We start from the raw sequence: 17,138 nt of genomic DNA, 5'->3' as shown, positions 1-17,138 counted from the left end.
GCAGCGCCGAGGCGCCAGGGAGGGGAGGAGCGCGGGGGCCGCCGCGGAGCCGCCGGGACGGCGGGCGGGCGCGGCCCTGCGCGGGGTTCTCCCCGGGCGCGGCGCTCCCGGGACGCCGCCCGACTGCTGGACGGAGCTGCGCGGCTCCCCGCTGCCGCCGCGCAGCACCGCTGGGGCTGGGCCCGTCCTGCCGCTCCGCACCTGCGGCGCGGGGCCCTGCCCTGCCCTGCCCGGGCGGCTGCCCCTCCTCCAGGAAGCCGGATCTGCCGCATCCTTGTCGTCGGGCCGGTCGCGCACTCCCGAACGCGCTGGGCACGGCAGCAGCAGCAGCAGCAGCATGCAGCCCCCGACCCAGCCCCGCCGCCCTCCTGCGCTGCTGCTCCTCCTCCTCACGGTGAGTTCCGCCGGCCCCGCACCTGCCCCGCGCCCGGCGCAGCGCGGGGATCGCGGCGGGGCCGGGCCGGGCGGGGCCGCGGGTTGTTCGCGCAGAGGGAGCCGGGGCCGCTGTCCGGAGTGCGCGGCCGCTCGGCCTGGCCCCCAGGGCCCCCTGCCTTATCCAGCTGGAGAGTGCCGAGTCGTCACATCCAGGTGTTAAAAAGCTTTCTGTCCTGGGTGACGTTAAATTTCTAGTGTGGAAAGAAGGAGGATGTGTTTGACATCTACTTACAGGTGAACGGCTGAGCATGCTGCTGCACTGGCTTACGGAAACAACCGCGTTTTAGAGGCATATACTGAGCTACTTTTTTGTATTTTATGCTACTAAACACAAACTCCGGTTAAAGTCTTTGTATTCTTGTACCATATTGGTGCTGATCAACACCACTTTTTGTCTTGTCTTTTCACGCATCTTAAAATGTAGCATGACGTGTCAGGCGTTCACAGGTGAAGGACTGCGATTATCTTCAGACTTGTGCAAACATGCAGTTTGATAGAGTTATGTGGAATCTCTGTAGGGGTGAACCCATGGAAGGTCCTGCTGAGATCTGACTCCAGAGAGTGAAAAAATGGTTTCTCGATCATTTCTGTATTATTACGCTACTGAAGATCTTCAGTTTCCTAACACTTGTTGTGATTACCTCCCACGGTGATTTTTATCCCAAGATCTGATGGGACGACTTGGACTGATTCATTCAGATTCAGCAGGGTTTAAGTAAAGAAAAAACCTTTTACAGCTTTTGAGGCTAAGTTCCCCCACACAACACAGAGTTTATGCCTGTCTTGTTGAACTCTGCCTAGTTCATGGTAACATTTTGAATCAGTGTAGCTGGACTCTTTAGTGTGCTGGGAAACTTTTATATTTAAGTCTCCTAATCATACTCAACATTTAATGTAATTTTACATCCTTGCTTGATGTAGTCAGAGGTGATGCACAATTAAGTCTGCCTTGTGTGATATAGCAGGGAGGGAAATGCTGGGATTCCTCACCCAGGAGGAACATTTAGGTGATGAGCACACAATGCATTTCACCAGGGAGCAGTGTGTAGAGGTGACCAAGTGGTAACAGAGACTCAGCCGTGGTCTAGGAGTTTATGGTCTACAGTCTCCGCCACAGTTCCAGTGATGTGGAGTTGCTCAGGGTCCTTTGCACCCTGCTCTTTACTGGATGAGCCTCCTGAAGGGTTTGTTAGGGGAGTGTAACAGCAGACCCGAATATGCTTCATGCCTTTTGGCAGCATATTCCTCAGATAATACCCAGGGACCAAAGAATACAAAGTAAAGTCTCTTGAGTAACTCTTTGGGAGTCATTTGTCAGAATAGGCACTAAGGGAAAGGCACGAAGACCAGAAGGGCTGAAGATCCCCACCACAAAATTTCTGCCATTCACTGAAAATCAGATGGACACATTTGTACGCTGCTGCATCTTTGTTAGTGAACTGTGCCAGACCCAAGCTGTCTTTGCTGGCAGCCAGTTCCCATATCTCTGTATTGGATAAACCTGAGCTGGCTCCGTGTATTTTGACAGTAAATGTGTGTGTGTGGTAAGCACACAGTGGTACCACAATGGTTTGTAGTGTCTACCTGGTAGACTTTTACATTTTGTGATAACCACATGGCATTGCTTTCATAATATATTACCATCTTCCTCATGACACAACCCCCATATCACAAGGATTAAGCTGTTTACAAGTACTCTTTACTGTAAGATCAAGAAATGTGAATTATAACCATCAGCTAAAAGAGGTTTAGGATAATTTGTTGTTGCTACTATGTGCTTTTAATGCTTTTAAAGATATCTATAACCAAAGAAAAATTATGTAGGCGATATAAAAGAACAGTATCTTTGTCAAGTCAAGCTCTGAAAGATTAGTATTAAAATCAAGGTTCTCTCATGAACTTTTATCTCATTATTTGTGTGTGTGTTATTCCATATGTGTTTCAATGTACACCCACCTCCTATGGCTATTCCTTTTTTAGCCCCTTCTGTTCACATAGTTTTTACAATATCCCATTCTATAGAGTGGGAAATGAGGCACAGAGGAAGGCTGTCACTATGACAAGAGTACTTATTGTAGAAAGTCTAGATACTGACATTGTGGAGTGTTTTGCATTTTTATAGCATTTTATTTGTTCTCAGTGTATATCTTGGTGCTTACATATGGTTATCAGCGTTCAACATCGCTACACATCTCACTTCAGGTGTCTTGTTGGACACAAGAAGAAAAAGAGCATTTGATTGCACTTGTGGAAAGTGGTTTAAGTGACAAGTTCAGAAATACCTCAGATCACTAAATAAATCTAGTGATCTAGATCACCCATCTGCCAGCAATGGTATCTAGCTTTCTCATCTGAAAGTTCCCCCATTCAGTTTTGTCTTCCAGTGTCTGCCCTAAAAAAAATCAAGATCTTGAAGTAAAAACTCCACTCTATGCACAGTTGTGTTCCACTCACAATCCTGGAGCTGTTTTATGTCTTTAAGAAGACAGGGAACTTGGGGGAAAACAGCATTTGATCACATTGTTAAATCCAAAATCCTCATCTGTAGGAACAAGGAAGTAGTACAGGTAAACCTAGTTCTGACTTTTCCTAGTATTTACACCTTTCCAGATCTTACTGACTTGATATTTTTTCAGTGTAGCTCTCAAGGAGTGTCAACATAGTCTTAAGAAATAAAAAGCAAAACAGTTTATCATTAGGGACTTTTACTGATCCCCACATTGGATCATGGGCAAAGTCTTGACTTTCAGGTGCACAACACAGAATTTCTATGATTAGAAGTGTGCTAATTACTAGTCCAAAGCTTTTAAATATTTTGAAAATCACAGTGAAAAAACTATCAGTCCAAGTTATGTATCCAAGATAAATTTCCATTTGATTAGTTTGAGCTTAACAAAGTTAAAAGTTACCCGAGACATGTTAAGCAATCTTGACAACCAGCTTCCTTGGTAATTCTAAGTGGCAATTCTGAATATTTTAGACAGACCAAGGGACCTGGCAGAAGTGCCATGCCGGTGACTGACCTTCTGAGCTGAGTAATCCCCGGTATCCTTGGCAGTGCATCAAGACGGATGCCGACTGCAGGGCAGAAAGAAAAGAAGCTGTTTGAAGTCTTAGAGACAAGAACTTCATCATGGAGGATAATCCTGGTGTGTGTCCAAGCACTCACTCTCAAAGTGTATTAGAGTGTACATAGCTGTGGAGAGCAAAAGCTGAGCAAATGCAGCCTGCTGGTCTTGCTGCTCAGATTTCCAAGTCCATCTTCAAGATAGGAGCACTTAAAAAATAAACCCCTAAACACTTCATGAATATTAATTCTTTCTCAGGAAACCATTGAGAGCTGCCTTAGTTGTTATTCTGCCCTTCAGGTACCTGCATGACAGGTAGTAAAATTATTTACTCTTTAGGAAGATACAGAAACGTCAAGAAATGGCAATACTAGTGAACAATGATGGAATGAATATATGCCAGTACATTTTAGAGTACACTCTTTAGGCCTGATCCTAGGAACATGTGTAAATAGCATGATGTGTAAGTCGCTATCTTAGACCAGATTCCACTTGCGTAAGGGCTGAAGGATACACCCTGTAAATACAGTTTGTTTGTAGAGGTATGTGTAACTTTGAGAACTTGATGTAGGGAAGTTGTTACCATTAAAATCTTGATGGTAGCTCTCCAGTAATCCATGTCTACTTGCTGTGTGAAAGAAACCTCATATTTTGGAGTTAAAATATGGTATATAAACCTTCTGCTTTGCAATGTTCTGTTATTACTCTGAGTATATAAGTAATCATGTAAACTTAGATACTATGGATAACATGATTCTCTGGCTAACATGCTTGTGTTTTGGGGTTTTTTTCCAGAATTTTGTACCGTCCTTTGGAAAGGAGACATTACAGACAACAGCAGTTACTCCACAGTTTGAGAAAAACATGGATTATGTGGACTTTATCCATTTAAACATTTTAGAAAAGAAAGTTCTTAACAATTCCAAGGTGTCAGTTCAGTATTTATGTTCTAAGCCTTGTATTGTCAATTTGGAAGCTGTAGCTTCCTCTGAGTTCAGGACTGGTGTACCAGTGTACAGAAGGAGATGGAAGGATGAGAAGAACCTTTATGTTAGCAGAACACGACAAGTACACTTGAAATTTCCGAGCATCATGGTTTACAGAGATGATTATATCATCAGAAACTCAATAATAGTGCATAGTGTGATATTGTATGCATGGATTAGTCACAAATCGGCTAGCAACTATGACGATGAACAGAATGAAGACTACCAGGCTGCAGTTGCCAAGAATTACACATTTTTAGAGGCAGTTCCACCTTTTGAACGGCCATATAAGGACCACAAAGTTTGTCTTCAGTGGGGTGCTGACTATTTGTGGATGCTCCGAGCAAACAGGATACCTCAGTGCCCTCATGAAAGTGGTAGGTGTAATGTCACTTTTTTTTCCCAAGGAAACTAGTGGGACACAAATAACACAATAAGCTGTTAAAAAGTGACTACCTTTAGTAAGTAGTAAATGTTACCTAGGATGGTTTACTTGAGAAACATTGTTGAACATATAAACTTCGTAACTGTGAGGTTACCCTTGCAAATGACTGAAGGCATCAAGCGCTTCAGCTTGTTTCATCATAGCAAGCCTGGAAATTTGTAGCAGCATGGCCTTCTATTTTCTAAGTGTATTCAAGCAACTTCAGTCAAAACCCACTGATGTCAGTGGACATCATTCCTTTGTGTTCAGAGAATTGTTCAGTCCCTTACTGCATTATTTCAGTCAGTTCTGCAGTTCATGCATCTACTTCTGCTTAACGTGATGGCCGCACACCAGAAATACATTTTAAAGCATTATAGTGCACTAAACTTCATAGTACCACTTCCCCACTCCCTGGCAAACCACTATGGACAAGCATTTTAAAAGAAAAAGTAATAGTTTTAAATAAAAAATTGTGTCATGCCAACTGTATAGACTATTGAAGCTCACAACTCTGCTTTCTAGACTTTTTGAGTTCTGACTTCTTTTTCTGCCTGCCTATCTCTAGCTTTACACCTGCTGACAATTGTTTTTGCCACCAATGCATACCCAAAGCAGAACCTAAAAGGAAAAAGGTTATTTGTTCTCTCCTAGAAAATCCCACAATGGTATTTATGTCACTTTTTTTCACTACACTGACTTGTAAATGCTCTGAAGAAGAACAAGAAAGCAATGATACTGGTTCCTTCAGAGGCTTTCTAAAATGCTTGTTGGAGACAGCATATGACACCTGACAACACTGTGAAACATCTTATGTATTATCTAATTATAGTCTAAATCAGTATGACACAAAATAGGAGGAAATAAAATTTTATTCAATTTAGTTTCTTAAAATAAGCTTGTAACAAATTCCTCAGGGTTTGGTTTATTTTGTTGTTTTGTTGGTGGCTTTTGTTTGGGTTTTTTTGTTGATTTTGGAGTTTTTCTAAGCAATCTAATAGTAGATATATCATGGCCTTGAAAATTTTTCTCCTGTTTCTTGGAGGGGCAGCTTTATCAGTTTTATTACAGGATTATCCTTACAGTTAAGAACAAAACTGGTATCTATCCATACCTACAATACAGAGAGGTGCAAATGGAGAACAAGTCCAAGAGTCATGGAGAAATGTCACATAGGCATAATTGAAGATAAAATGAGATAAATGAAGGTTTCTTCCTTACTAACTGGTTCTTTAAGTATCTAGTTTTAAATTAGTCTATTCTTTCTGTGCTTCTAATATCAGCTGGAAATGGACTCCATTTCACTTTCCATGGGTTATTTGGTCCAAGACTGCAATGTATTTAATAACAGCAAGTGAATATGTGTTTAAGGACTTATTGAGGGTTTGTATTAATTTTTAATCTGTTTTAATCTGTGATTTAAATGTTTGACTGTAGGAGTGTGAGCTAATTAATTGGTTATCAATGCTTTTTGTCTGGCGGATTAAGAAAGATTGTATTTTACAGATGGGGTCCAGATTCTTGAATTTATATATGCTTCCAGTGGGGAAAAAACAGGAATTGTGAAGAAATTTGAACAATTTGAAAACAGAGAACTTGAGACAGCCAGACAACATCAGATTGATTATCCCATGTAAGTATAGGCAAATAATTGAACTGGGCTGTACTTGATTATTGAAGGCTATACAACGTACTTAAACTCTTGGGCTACACCACAAGTTAAAGGAATACTGCCTAGTAGTTTGAGAAAAGGTGCAAAAGTAATCTAGGTAGCAGTTCTTTGTGATCTCAGTTTTGGACTGGATTAAGCTGAACCTCAGAAAGGTACTTAGAGTAGGTGTCAGTGCAGTGCTATACAAGAGAAGCCAATAGTGGGTGTAAGTGAGTGGGTTAGGTACAGTTAGGAGGGTGAGTTAGCTGTCATGATCAGGCTGCTTCCTCAGTACTACTTAGCCTGGGGTTTTCTGCATTACAAACAGATCTGCATTTATAACATTATTTGCAGACCAAGTGCAGAGTAAAGTTTCTTGCAAGGACAAGCAGCGTGGAGCAGCTTTATCCCTATGAATTCACACTCTGATTTATTTTGCAGCTGACAAGCCCTTAGTGATAGGATCTTCTGCCTAAATAAGTCTTCCAGCTTGACCTTATTCTATTTCCTTTCACTATTGCTGTGTAAACTCTTCTACTTAGACAGGAGTAAAACTCCTTAGGCCCTGCACACTATTCAGTTAGAGAGGAATTGCTCTTAAAAGATCATCTCACTCTGCTCTTCTTCCCCTTCCCAAAACTGCCACAACTCGTCAGTCATATTTTGCAACTTTGGAGGACAAGACATACATAAATATACCTCTCTTCCACCAGATGCTCTTACCCTGACAACATTATTACAGAAGTAGGAAATGATTGCAGGAACTGGAACTTGCCTGCTGGTTTGCATTTGGCCTGTGAGCACAGGAAGAGTGCTGAAGATGACTTGCCAGAGAGCACAGGTTGCATGCAAATTACTAGCCCTCAGACTATAGCTCTGAAGCCATAACTGCAGAGCAATTTTTAGCTCCTAGTTTCTTCAGGATGGGTGACAGCCTGCTGCCCTTTGCTCACCAACACAGTTGCATTCTGCTTCTGGCACTGAGGCGCTAAAGCTCTGGTTGAGAATACATGGCATGAATTTATGAAGCTCTTTACCTGATCCACACAGTGTTTTCCTTCAAGTGATGTCTCCAGTACATGTTGTGGTTGTGTGACAGCCTGAGGTAGCTCTGTCAAGGAAGAGGAAGAGAGGTTTTCTTCAGTTCTCTGTATGTGAGCAGTGGTTCCTCACTGCACCAAAAGGTCAATAGAAGCAGATGAATCTAACTGAAGTTACTTGTTTGGATTCAGTCAGGGATTTGTAGAGAAAGAGAGCTGGAGATAGACAACTGTCATTTGAGGTGGCTACCAGTGGACAGCTGCAGCAAGGATAGGCTGGGACTGTAAGGGACTACTCATGCTATTCGTCATTCTGCAGCAATGGGGGATGTGAAATGAGTCAGCGTTGTTCCAAACTCTGTCCCAGGAAATGTGTCCAGAACAGATATTGTCTCAGCCTGGCAATCAAGGATTAAATGGAGACTGCGGCATTTGAGTTTGCTATATTAGCAGAGATGGAAGGTAAAAAGAGTGATGTATAAGCATAAGCAGTATTTCTGGGAGCACAGTGTTTGCCTGTAGGTCATAACAGTCAATATACAAGTGGTTGTGATTTACAAACCTTTCTACCTCACTTGTGTACCATCTCTGGTGGAAATGGTGATACTAGCTATTTAAAGTGTAGTTTCTGTTAGGGAAAACTTAATCACCCTTGCATTTGTTTAAAGCAAGAGAACAAGTGCTAGCCCTTCAGATCAACATTCCTTTAGTTTAGGAAAACATACAAAGTACTTGTGTTAAGCAATTTCTTAAGAGAGAAGCAATGCAAGCTGACCCAATGCTGAAGTATTATAAGCAAATATTGACCTTTATTAATTAATTAAGAAATGCAAAAGCTGAATATCTTTTTCTAAAAGTCACTAAGAAAAGTGAACTATTTCATCAGATATGATATAATTATAGTGCTTTGCTGAGTTGTACATTGGAGGTACAGTTTTTAAAGGCATTCAGGATTGGCCTAACTGCTATGGCAATGTTAGAGAAATAAGTGATCTCATTGCTGTTAAAAGCATGGAAGCAGATTTTGTCTGGCACAGAGGAACTCCTTAAAATTAGATACTGTGGTACAAGTTCAGCTTTTAGTACCTCAACCAGCTTTGTACAGACATTTATAAGTCTTTGGTTTTTTATTTTGCGCTGCTCTGTAGTTTGCAGAGGCTCCACCTTTATTTACCCTGTGATATCTCTGTGACGGTTATTCATAGCTATCTGTACTATCCAGAGATTGGATTAATTTTTAGCTGCTACTCCCAAGCACATTTTCACAGTTTGCTTTTAGTGTAGAAGACACAAAAGTTTTTACTGGCTTCAACAGTCAAGATGACAAGACCATGCATCGGGAGATTTTGTAGTGTAGCCTGCATGTGGGAGCTTGGCTCCGAGTTTTCTCTGTTGTGTTTTCAGTTCCTTGTTGATGTGGGATCTGGAAGTAGCTCTGACCCGGTATTCTGGAATTGGTTCAGATAATGCTTCCTTACTCTCTTCTGTCATGACCACAAAAGTCTGCGGTTAAAAGATCAGAGTCTTAAGTGTGGTTATTCTGGAGGTTTTCACTGCAGAGGATGTGTTCTGTTCTGAAGATTACATGTGTGAGGAAGTTTTGCTAAATTAAAGTAAAATGCATGCTTTTCAAACTATATAGAGAGTTTTCATCAGGAGTGGATTTTTTGTTTGCTTTTGCTCATGCAGGTTCACCGTTTCAATCTGGCTATATCTACTCCACCACTGTGAAAAGGATCTGTGTGGTATAATCTATTTTATTGATTCGAAAGAAATGTATGGTACTCCTGCCGTGTTTCTAAACGAGGAAGGTAAGGGATATTATTAATGGCTTTCAGGAGGGGTCTAATACAGTCTTTATAGATCTGTGCGTACGAATAACATTTATAAAAATATGTTATCAGACCTATTTTGTGAAACTGATTCCTTGAAAAATGCTTCTTTTTGACTATAGTGTCTCAATAGGAGAGTAGCTACTAAATTATTAGGGGAAAACTGAGAAATAGTTGCACAGCATCTATTTGTGGCTCACTTCAGGAAATATCTGCTTTGTGAGGAGAATGGACTAAATCTTACAGGCCAGGAACACACACTGGGATTAAACAGTCTTACCTCAATGAACAACCTTTGTTCTTATTATTAAAGTGTTGTTTTAAATTGTTCTTAATTCCTATACACATACTACATGAAATTTTTTTATAATTTGAAGTAGCCTTAGAAAAAGACAAAATGATTCAAGGTCTTGTCTGCATTTCAGTGTTCAGGAATCCCAGTCTCTTTCCCTGATCAAGAAAAAAGACCATCTTAGTCTCTCAATGCTTGCAGTAGAGGACTATTCCTGCCAGAAGACAGCTGGGAGCTGGCTGGCAGGCTCACAAAGAAAATAAGCATGCAGAGTTTTAGAAGTGTATACCTGGCTTTCTCGTAATACATTTTTCCTCCCTTCTTTGCAAGTTTCACAACTGATCTTTTCCTCTCTCTTATTTTTGCTATTTTCATTTTCTCTGTCTTGTAACCAATCTAGATAATTAGTTTATCCATTATAAACTGGATGCTTTTCTTTGAAGAACAAACAAAAATGGAAGTTATCAGCTTTATTATGAGATTTGCTTGGAGAAGTTTTACAGCCAGTTTTGTTCTCAGTGTTAGACTAGACTAGCATAATAGCCTGTTCTGGTCTTAAGAGCTCAGACCATGAGTCTAGCTTCTACAGGTCCGAATAGGGGAGGGTAGAGTCATATGGTACTTGATCATTGCACTCACATGCCCCCAGTTAGTGTTGAGTGGATACCATTGTCTGCTGTTCCTTTCTGCTTTTTACTGGAAGTCACATCTGCTTTCTGATGTTTGAGCCTCCCTGTTTGCCTTATATTTAGTCTGTTTATCCCTCGGACAATTGGCTTTCATTTTGTGGTTTCATATGGGAGGCTGAGCATTAGCATCTGAGATGTGTAACTGAAATATGGAGTGTGTGTCTGTGGGATTCTGTGAGAGCTGATGTATGGCTTGGTGCGTGCCCAGATTTCTGTTGGGGATGAAGAGGGTGAAGAGGACAGAATCACTGTGAATGATACATTAGGAAACCCATTCTTACTGTTAATGTTTCTGTGGTGTTTATTTCCTTTTTCTTCCTTTGTTGCTGTCAGGTTATGTGCATATTCAGATGCATCTCGTGAGGGGTGATGACCTTGCAGTGAAAACTAGCTTCAGCCTTCCTCTGAAGCAATGGTTTCGACTGGATCTCTCTTTTAAGGGTGGGCAGGTATGCTTGCTACAGAATTATAGGATCAAGGCTGAGATGTGTCTTATTTCATTATGCCTCTGACAAACTCACTAATAGCTGAGACTGAGAGAAATACTGTAAATTGTACATGCTCACATATTAAAAGAATGAAAAATCTAAAACTAGAAGTTATCCAGGGACGTTCAGACATCCAGCTTTGGGAAATTAACTTTGATTGACTGAGTTGGATTGAGTGCACTCTTAGCAAGTATTCTGATGACACCCAAGCTGTGTGGTGTGGTTGACACACTGGAGGACAGAGATGCCATCCAAAGAGATCTGGACAGGCTTGAGAGGTGGGCCCTTGGGAACCTCATGACATTCAACAAGTCCCAGTGCAAGATGCTGCACCTGGGTCAGGGGAATCCCAAGCACAAATACGGGCTGGGCAGAGTGGATTGAGAACAGCCCTGAGGTGAAGGTCTTGCATCTATTGAGTGACAAGAATCAGAATCATTAAGGCTGGAAAAGAGCTCCAAGATCATCTAGTCCAACCTTTGACCTTGTCAACCAAACCATATCACCAAGTGCCACATCCAGTCATTTCTTGAACACTTCCAGGGATGGTAACTCCACCACTTCCAGGGGCAGCCTGTTCCAGTGCTTGACAACCCTTTCAGTGAGGAAATTTTTCCTAGTATCCAATCTAAACATCACCTGGAGCAACTTAAGACTGTAATAAATGTACCTTGTAACATTTCTTCTATTATAATTAATATTCTGTGTTCTTTTAGATAGAAGTAAGCAGTGTTGGGAAGAATTTGAAAAGACGTCATCATCAATCTTTTACGTAAGCAGCATTTTCTCCTTTGTGGAGGAGTATGTTTGTATTGTTCAGATACAGAAAATGGTAGAAGGAGAGCACAAGTTTGTAACTGATATTCTAATTGATTTTCAAAATGTCTGTGGTCTTCTTCCACACTGTGCTTTCAAAACCAGTTTGCATTACTGTGGTTACATTGGGCATGAGCTGAATGTTTTTGTTAATGCCATGAGCTGGTTAACACAGTGCATGATCCAGTACTAGAGTCTGAAAGCCCTCACTAAAAACTGATTGCCCAGGTTGGTGTCATTAGGATCAGTCTTCGAATGAAGTTTTGACCTTACTGAAGTCAAGTTTTGCTGTTGCTGTGAGAGAGCTAGGATTTCACCAGTGAAATTGTTACCTACTTTGCTTAGTTAGAGAGCAAAATTGCTACCAAAAGTATTCTTGCTCTATCCTTTATTCTAAGCAACTGAATAATTTTTTAAAATGAATCTTTAGTTATTCCCTTTCACTATAATTTAAGATTGACTCTTTCTTGTGTAAATAATTAAAAAACCCCACAGTTAATAAGAAAACTACATAACAGTGAACTGCATGGCAGACTTCAGTATTGTTCCTTCTCTGCTATGCTTAACAAACCAGAAATTGAAAATTTGTAAATAATAAATGTAGGATATAACTTAAATTTTAATATGCCAATTTTAGAAAAGTGCAAGGGAGAAGTGAAACTGAAATCTTTGAGGTTGGGTAATGATGCATAAAACATCAGAAGATACTTACAGGTCAGAAAAATGAAACACCCTGCTGGTTTGATATGTTTGTAGAGAAGGGATTTGTTAAATTTATTCCAAAATTTATCATACTAAATGGTAGAGTAGATTTTGAGAATAAACAAATGAACAAAGAAAAAGACACTTGCAATGAGTTTAAGACTGTCGGTTACAGAAATTCTGAGATACTGATTTCTTTTTTTCTTTTACAATGCCTCTAGATAGTCAGTTTACTTCTCTTTTATGTTCTCAAGTTTTAGGGAAGATTTCTATTATGATGACACTGCTGGATACTTTGTTCTTGGAGGCAGTGGATATGTAAGTGGTATTGAAGCATTCTTTGGACCTGTGAAATACTATCGTCTCAATGTGTTGGAAACAGAACAGGTAAGCAAAAGCACTGTTTGGAAATGTTTAAATATTAGCAGACAACTATGGCTGTATTTTATTTTTTTTAACTGGAGTTCTTACCAAGTGATAAACTTGCTATGAAGCATAATAGTATCTAGGAACACATTAGCTTTATTAGCAATATTAGTTGCCACTTCAAACACTAAAAGATAATGCTTTGGGCAGTGAATGTGTAAAGCAGTGTTCATAAATATATATTAATTAAGGACGTCTTTTCACTAGTGCTTTGTTCCCAGTTTCTGATGATATAGTATTGGACATATTTGATTAATCTGTGGTTTTGTTAAAATTGGTAAAAGTCACATGGGATTGGTTGCTTTTGAAAGTTCATCCATGATTTTTGGATTATGCTGACTGTTTAAAGTCATAGTCTGTTGTGGCCACCATCAGGTTGTCTAACACATGATGTGCCAGATAAACTGATTGTAGTGAATAATCTGTTTCCTTTTGTTATTTACCCACAACGCTTCTTTCTAGCTGAGCATAGACAACAACGGATACTAGGGATGACATTTATCCATCATTTGCCTTTTTATAGATTTCTAATCCTCTTCGTGACAAAGACACGGTGGAACAAATTGAACTCTACTATGAGAGATGTATGGACATTCAAGAGATAGTTCATGAGTACAGATATATTGTAAGGCAAGGCGAAAAAGCTCACAGAAGTTGTAAGTGTTGATCTATGACACAGGAATTTTAAACTGTCATCCTTGGAGACCTGTTTGCTTTCCTTTTAAAAGAATCTGGATATCAATCATCAAAAGTAAACTTAATTCAGCCATAACAAGAAAAAAATGCAATTTCAAGAGTTGAATTTGTTACTGGTAGCTAAAACTGTGGTTTTGTCCCTGCAAATACTTTTGTAGCAGGAAATACAAACTTTAATCATCTTGATATGTCTTCTCTAATAAGACAGGTACATAAAGGGACAAAGAAATACTTTCAAGCTTACATGTAGTCTATACAATTGCCTTTCTTCCATTTCTTTTTCAAAATTACCCTAAAGGCAAATGTATTTTAAGCCCTTTCCCAAAAATAGATGAGTTTTGCGGGAATGTTTCTGCCACAGTTGCCTAACGGTCAGTAATTAACAGGTTTATATCAAAGTATCCGCTTTAGTGAAATACAAGTAACGTGTCTTAAAATGTGTGCTGAAAACAAGCTTATGTTTCTAATTAGCAGTCGATTGCATGCATTGTGACCAGAGTATGGAAGAAGAAATCTTAATATATTTTTAAGTGGTGCTAGCTGTAGGAGTTTTTCATACTGCTGTGTGTCAAGAAGGTGCCCATCTTGTCCATGACTTTTTAGTTTACCCTAGAAACATCTTTTTTCTTACCAGAAGCTTGTTTTCAAGGCCAGCAAAGTCAACTTTCATATCTTAAATATATTGTTTTCTCTAGGTTACTATGAAAACTATTATTTGGAGCTGATTCACAAATATGGAGAAATATCCAAATGCGATGCCTTCATGTGGGGAAAAGAGCTCAGGGAAAAGTACCACACTTTGTTCAAACTGTTACAAGAGATAGACTTCAGTAGTCCAGATGGTAATCATGGGGATTTTTTTATTGTTCTTAAATAACTCCACAATATATGTCATGTAAGTTAGTATCCTTTGACTTCAGTTCATGTGTTATACCTTTTTTTTTTCGTATCAACTAACTTAGTAAAGGAATATCATGTTACAATATGCTGCAGATGAAAGACTTTTTAGGTAGAAGGAATCATAGAAATATCCTTATGTTTTTAGTGGTTAGTTACTTTGAGGCGGTCTTTTGGATTTTTATTCATTCCTATTTAATAATACCTTGTATTTTGGTTGAATTTTGGTTGTCTGCATTGAGAATACCATTTAGCATGAGAAATAAGAGAATCTATCTCAGTCCCATTAACTTAAGGAGGGGAAATCCATTCCTAATTTTAACTCTTGCAATAACTGTGCATCCTATATTTTATTTTTAGTGTTAGAAGATGGAAGTGATACAGTTGTAGAAGTTGGCCGGAGGATATTTGAGAAGGTTGTGAAAGGTCTGTCCAGTGCCAATGGCCTCAGCAATATGGGCTCCTCTATCCCTCTCCTGATGGATTCCAGTTGTTGTGGATACCATAAGGCTTCCTATTTCCTTGCAGTTATATTTGAAACGGGGCTCGGTGTGTCTGTGGATCATATAAAGGTAGTATATTTAGTATGTGTGGTTATGTCTGTGAAACTAATTACCTTTAAGGGCAATTTAGAAATGGGATGAATTTATGATCAATTGAATTAAAAAAATTGAAATGGCCTCCAGATCCAGTCAGTGGTTGAAGGGATTTCCCAGTAAAGCTACTTGTAAATAACTTGATGGCAGTGATGTCTTTATGAAGTCCTGGTGGTCGGAATCTTTATCCTGCTCATCCAGAACAAGGAAAACAATGATTTAGTAAGACCTGAAAATAGTGGTAAAGTGAACCATAAAGCATAGAATGTACAGCTTTTCCTAGTCATTGTGGAGCTAGGATGAGGTAATAGCCCTTGAGACACCCACAGTCATCTGTAGATGGGTAAGAAAAAAGTCTTACATCAGGCAAATCTCATAAATTGGAAAAGGTACATAGTACACTCAGGAAAGAAGTCCCTTTTTACAGTGTGCAAAAATGTGGCACTAAGTATATTATGGTCAAATGATTAGGGGTAACAAAAGTAGAATAGTTTACTTTTGGGAAAAGTGACTGTGCTTCAGCTAAGCAACTGCAGAGTATGTGAACTTCTGACCTTTTAGGCAGGTTGCAAATAACTGAAATATTTCCATGTGATTCAGTTTCAAGGTCAAATAAAGGGAAGGTGTTTATATGTCATGGGAAGAGGGCAACACTAAAATTGCCAACAGATTCATTGTGATATAATAGTATAATATAAAACACTCATTAAAAAATAGCAGATCTGCCTGTTATGGTTAAAGGACACTAAATCAGAAGAACCTTTGAGAGGCCAATCAGAGACCTCAAGCTCACCTGCAATTCTTCAAACACAAGAAACCTTAGACAGAAACTGTTTTTATACCCTAATTAGGGAATATACCTAGTGGTAATTATGGAGGCTGAGTCATTTCATCATTGGATCTGCTTCAGATAGTGTAGGAAATAATTTAATATCCAGCACAAATAGAACACCGTTGTTTTTAAATCTATACAGGTGAAAAATAATAGTAGTGCTGAAAATGGTTTTGGACGAATGTGTGGTACATAGCCTAATTAACATGTTTCTCAAGGGAGATTTGTGCTGAAACCTTATCAGCCACAGGTCCTGTCCTACTCGTTCTGTCAGATCCCTAGGGTAAAATTCTTAGGTGCTGTTTGTTAACTTCCATATGTTTCCACTGAATTTACTGTGAAAACTCCACTTGGCATCAGTAGGACTAGTTAAGTCACTGCTGGGTATAAAAAGTGTCAGAGTATAAACAACACTGTAATAAAATGACGTTTAAAAATTGCTGCACACTTAGTGGTGGCAGAATAAGTGCAATACTTGCAAAGTATTTAGAGTCTAGTTTTTCTTTCAAGTCTTTCTATACATAGATAAGACCCTTTAACTACTTTAGAGCTGTTCTTACTGTAACTGTGTTTACATGCTATAACTAGTATATCAGCTACCACTATGAACACTCTGTTCCCTGTAAATCTCCTGCAAAGTGCTAAACTTGTGAGATGTGCAGTGAATTCACTCTTGTTTATGTCTGTTGATTTTTTTCCAGGGACTGCTGTATAGTTTGGTTGGAGCTCAGGGGAATGAGAGACTTGCTATGATGAATCTTGGCTATAAACATTATCAAGGCATTAATAACTATCCACTTGATTTGGAGCTGTCATATGCTTATTACAGTAATATTGCAATAAAGACATCGCTGGATCAACACAATATAAAAGGGGAACAGGTAAAAGAGTTATAACTGCATCTGAATTTGTTTTCTGTGCAAATTATTTTTCACATATTAATATTAATTGTGTGGCCAGAACATTTTGGTCTTGATTTACAAATATTAGCTCATCTGATCCATGTCCCTGCCAATGGCAGAGCTGTGGGACTAAATGATCTTTAAAAGTCCCTTCCAACCCAAATCATTCTATGATTTGATGATTGTTACAAAATCCCCCAAATTATATGTAGGTATCATTACTTTGTTTCTTAGCAAGGGGGAATCAAAATCAAAATTAGGCTCAAATCCTCAGAATTGTCCACATGCCTATCTTTCATTAAAGTCCAATTGTTTTTCTTGGGCCCTAATTCCTCACTCAGATTTTTAATTATGAATATAATTGGA

At 39.4% G+C, this 17,138-nt stretch overlaps 1 protein-coding gene across 1 annotated transcript in view; it reads left to right on the top strand.

The window, feature by feature from the left end:
• Nucleotides 1–208: 208 nt before the first annotated feature.
• The window catches only part of SEL1L3 (SEL1L family member 3), a 33,897-nt gene continuing 16,967 nt past the window's right edge, over nt 209–17,138 (top strand). The window contains exons 1-11 of the mRNA XM_027642928.1: nt 209–394; nt 4,299–4,866; nt 6,420–6,546; nt 9,294–9,415; nt 10,751–10,866; nt 11,622–11,677; nt 12,678–12,810; nt 13,373–13,505; nt 14,241–14,387; nt 14,803–15,014; nt 16,572–16,751. Of these exons, the coding sequence (XP_027498729.1) occupies nt 338–394; nt 4,299–4,866; nt 6,420–6,546; nt 9,294–9,415; nt 10,751–10,866; nt 11,622–11,677; nt 12,678–12,810; nt 13,373–13,505; nt 14,241–14,387; nt 14,803–15,014; nt 16,572–16,751 (1,851 nt within the window). The 5' untranslated portion in view covers nt 209–337. The remainder of the gene's footprint in view (nt 395–4,298; nt 4,867–6,419; nt 6,547–9,293; nt 9,416–10,750; nt 10,867–11,621; nt 11,678–12,677; nt 12,811–13,372; nt 13,506–14,240; nt 14,388–14,802; nt 15,015–16,571; nt 16,752–17,138) is intronic.

Source organism: Corapipo altera, unplaced genomic scaffold (assembly GCF_003945725.1).
Source record: "Corapipo altera isolate COAL_440 unplaced genomic scaffold, ASM394572v1 22, whole genome shotgun sequence".
NCBI lineage: Eukaryota > Metazoa > Chordata > Aves > Passeriformes > Pipridae > Corapipo > Corapipo altera.
Note: the sequence above shows the minus strand (reverse complement) of the source record. Positions and strands in the feature narration are given on the sequence as shown.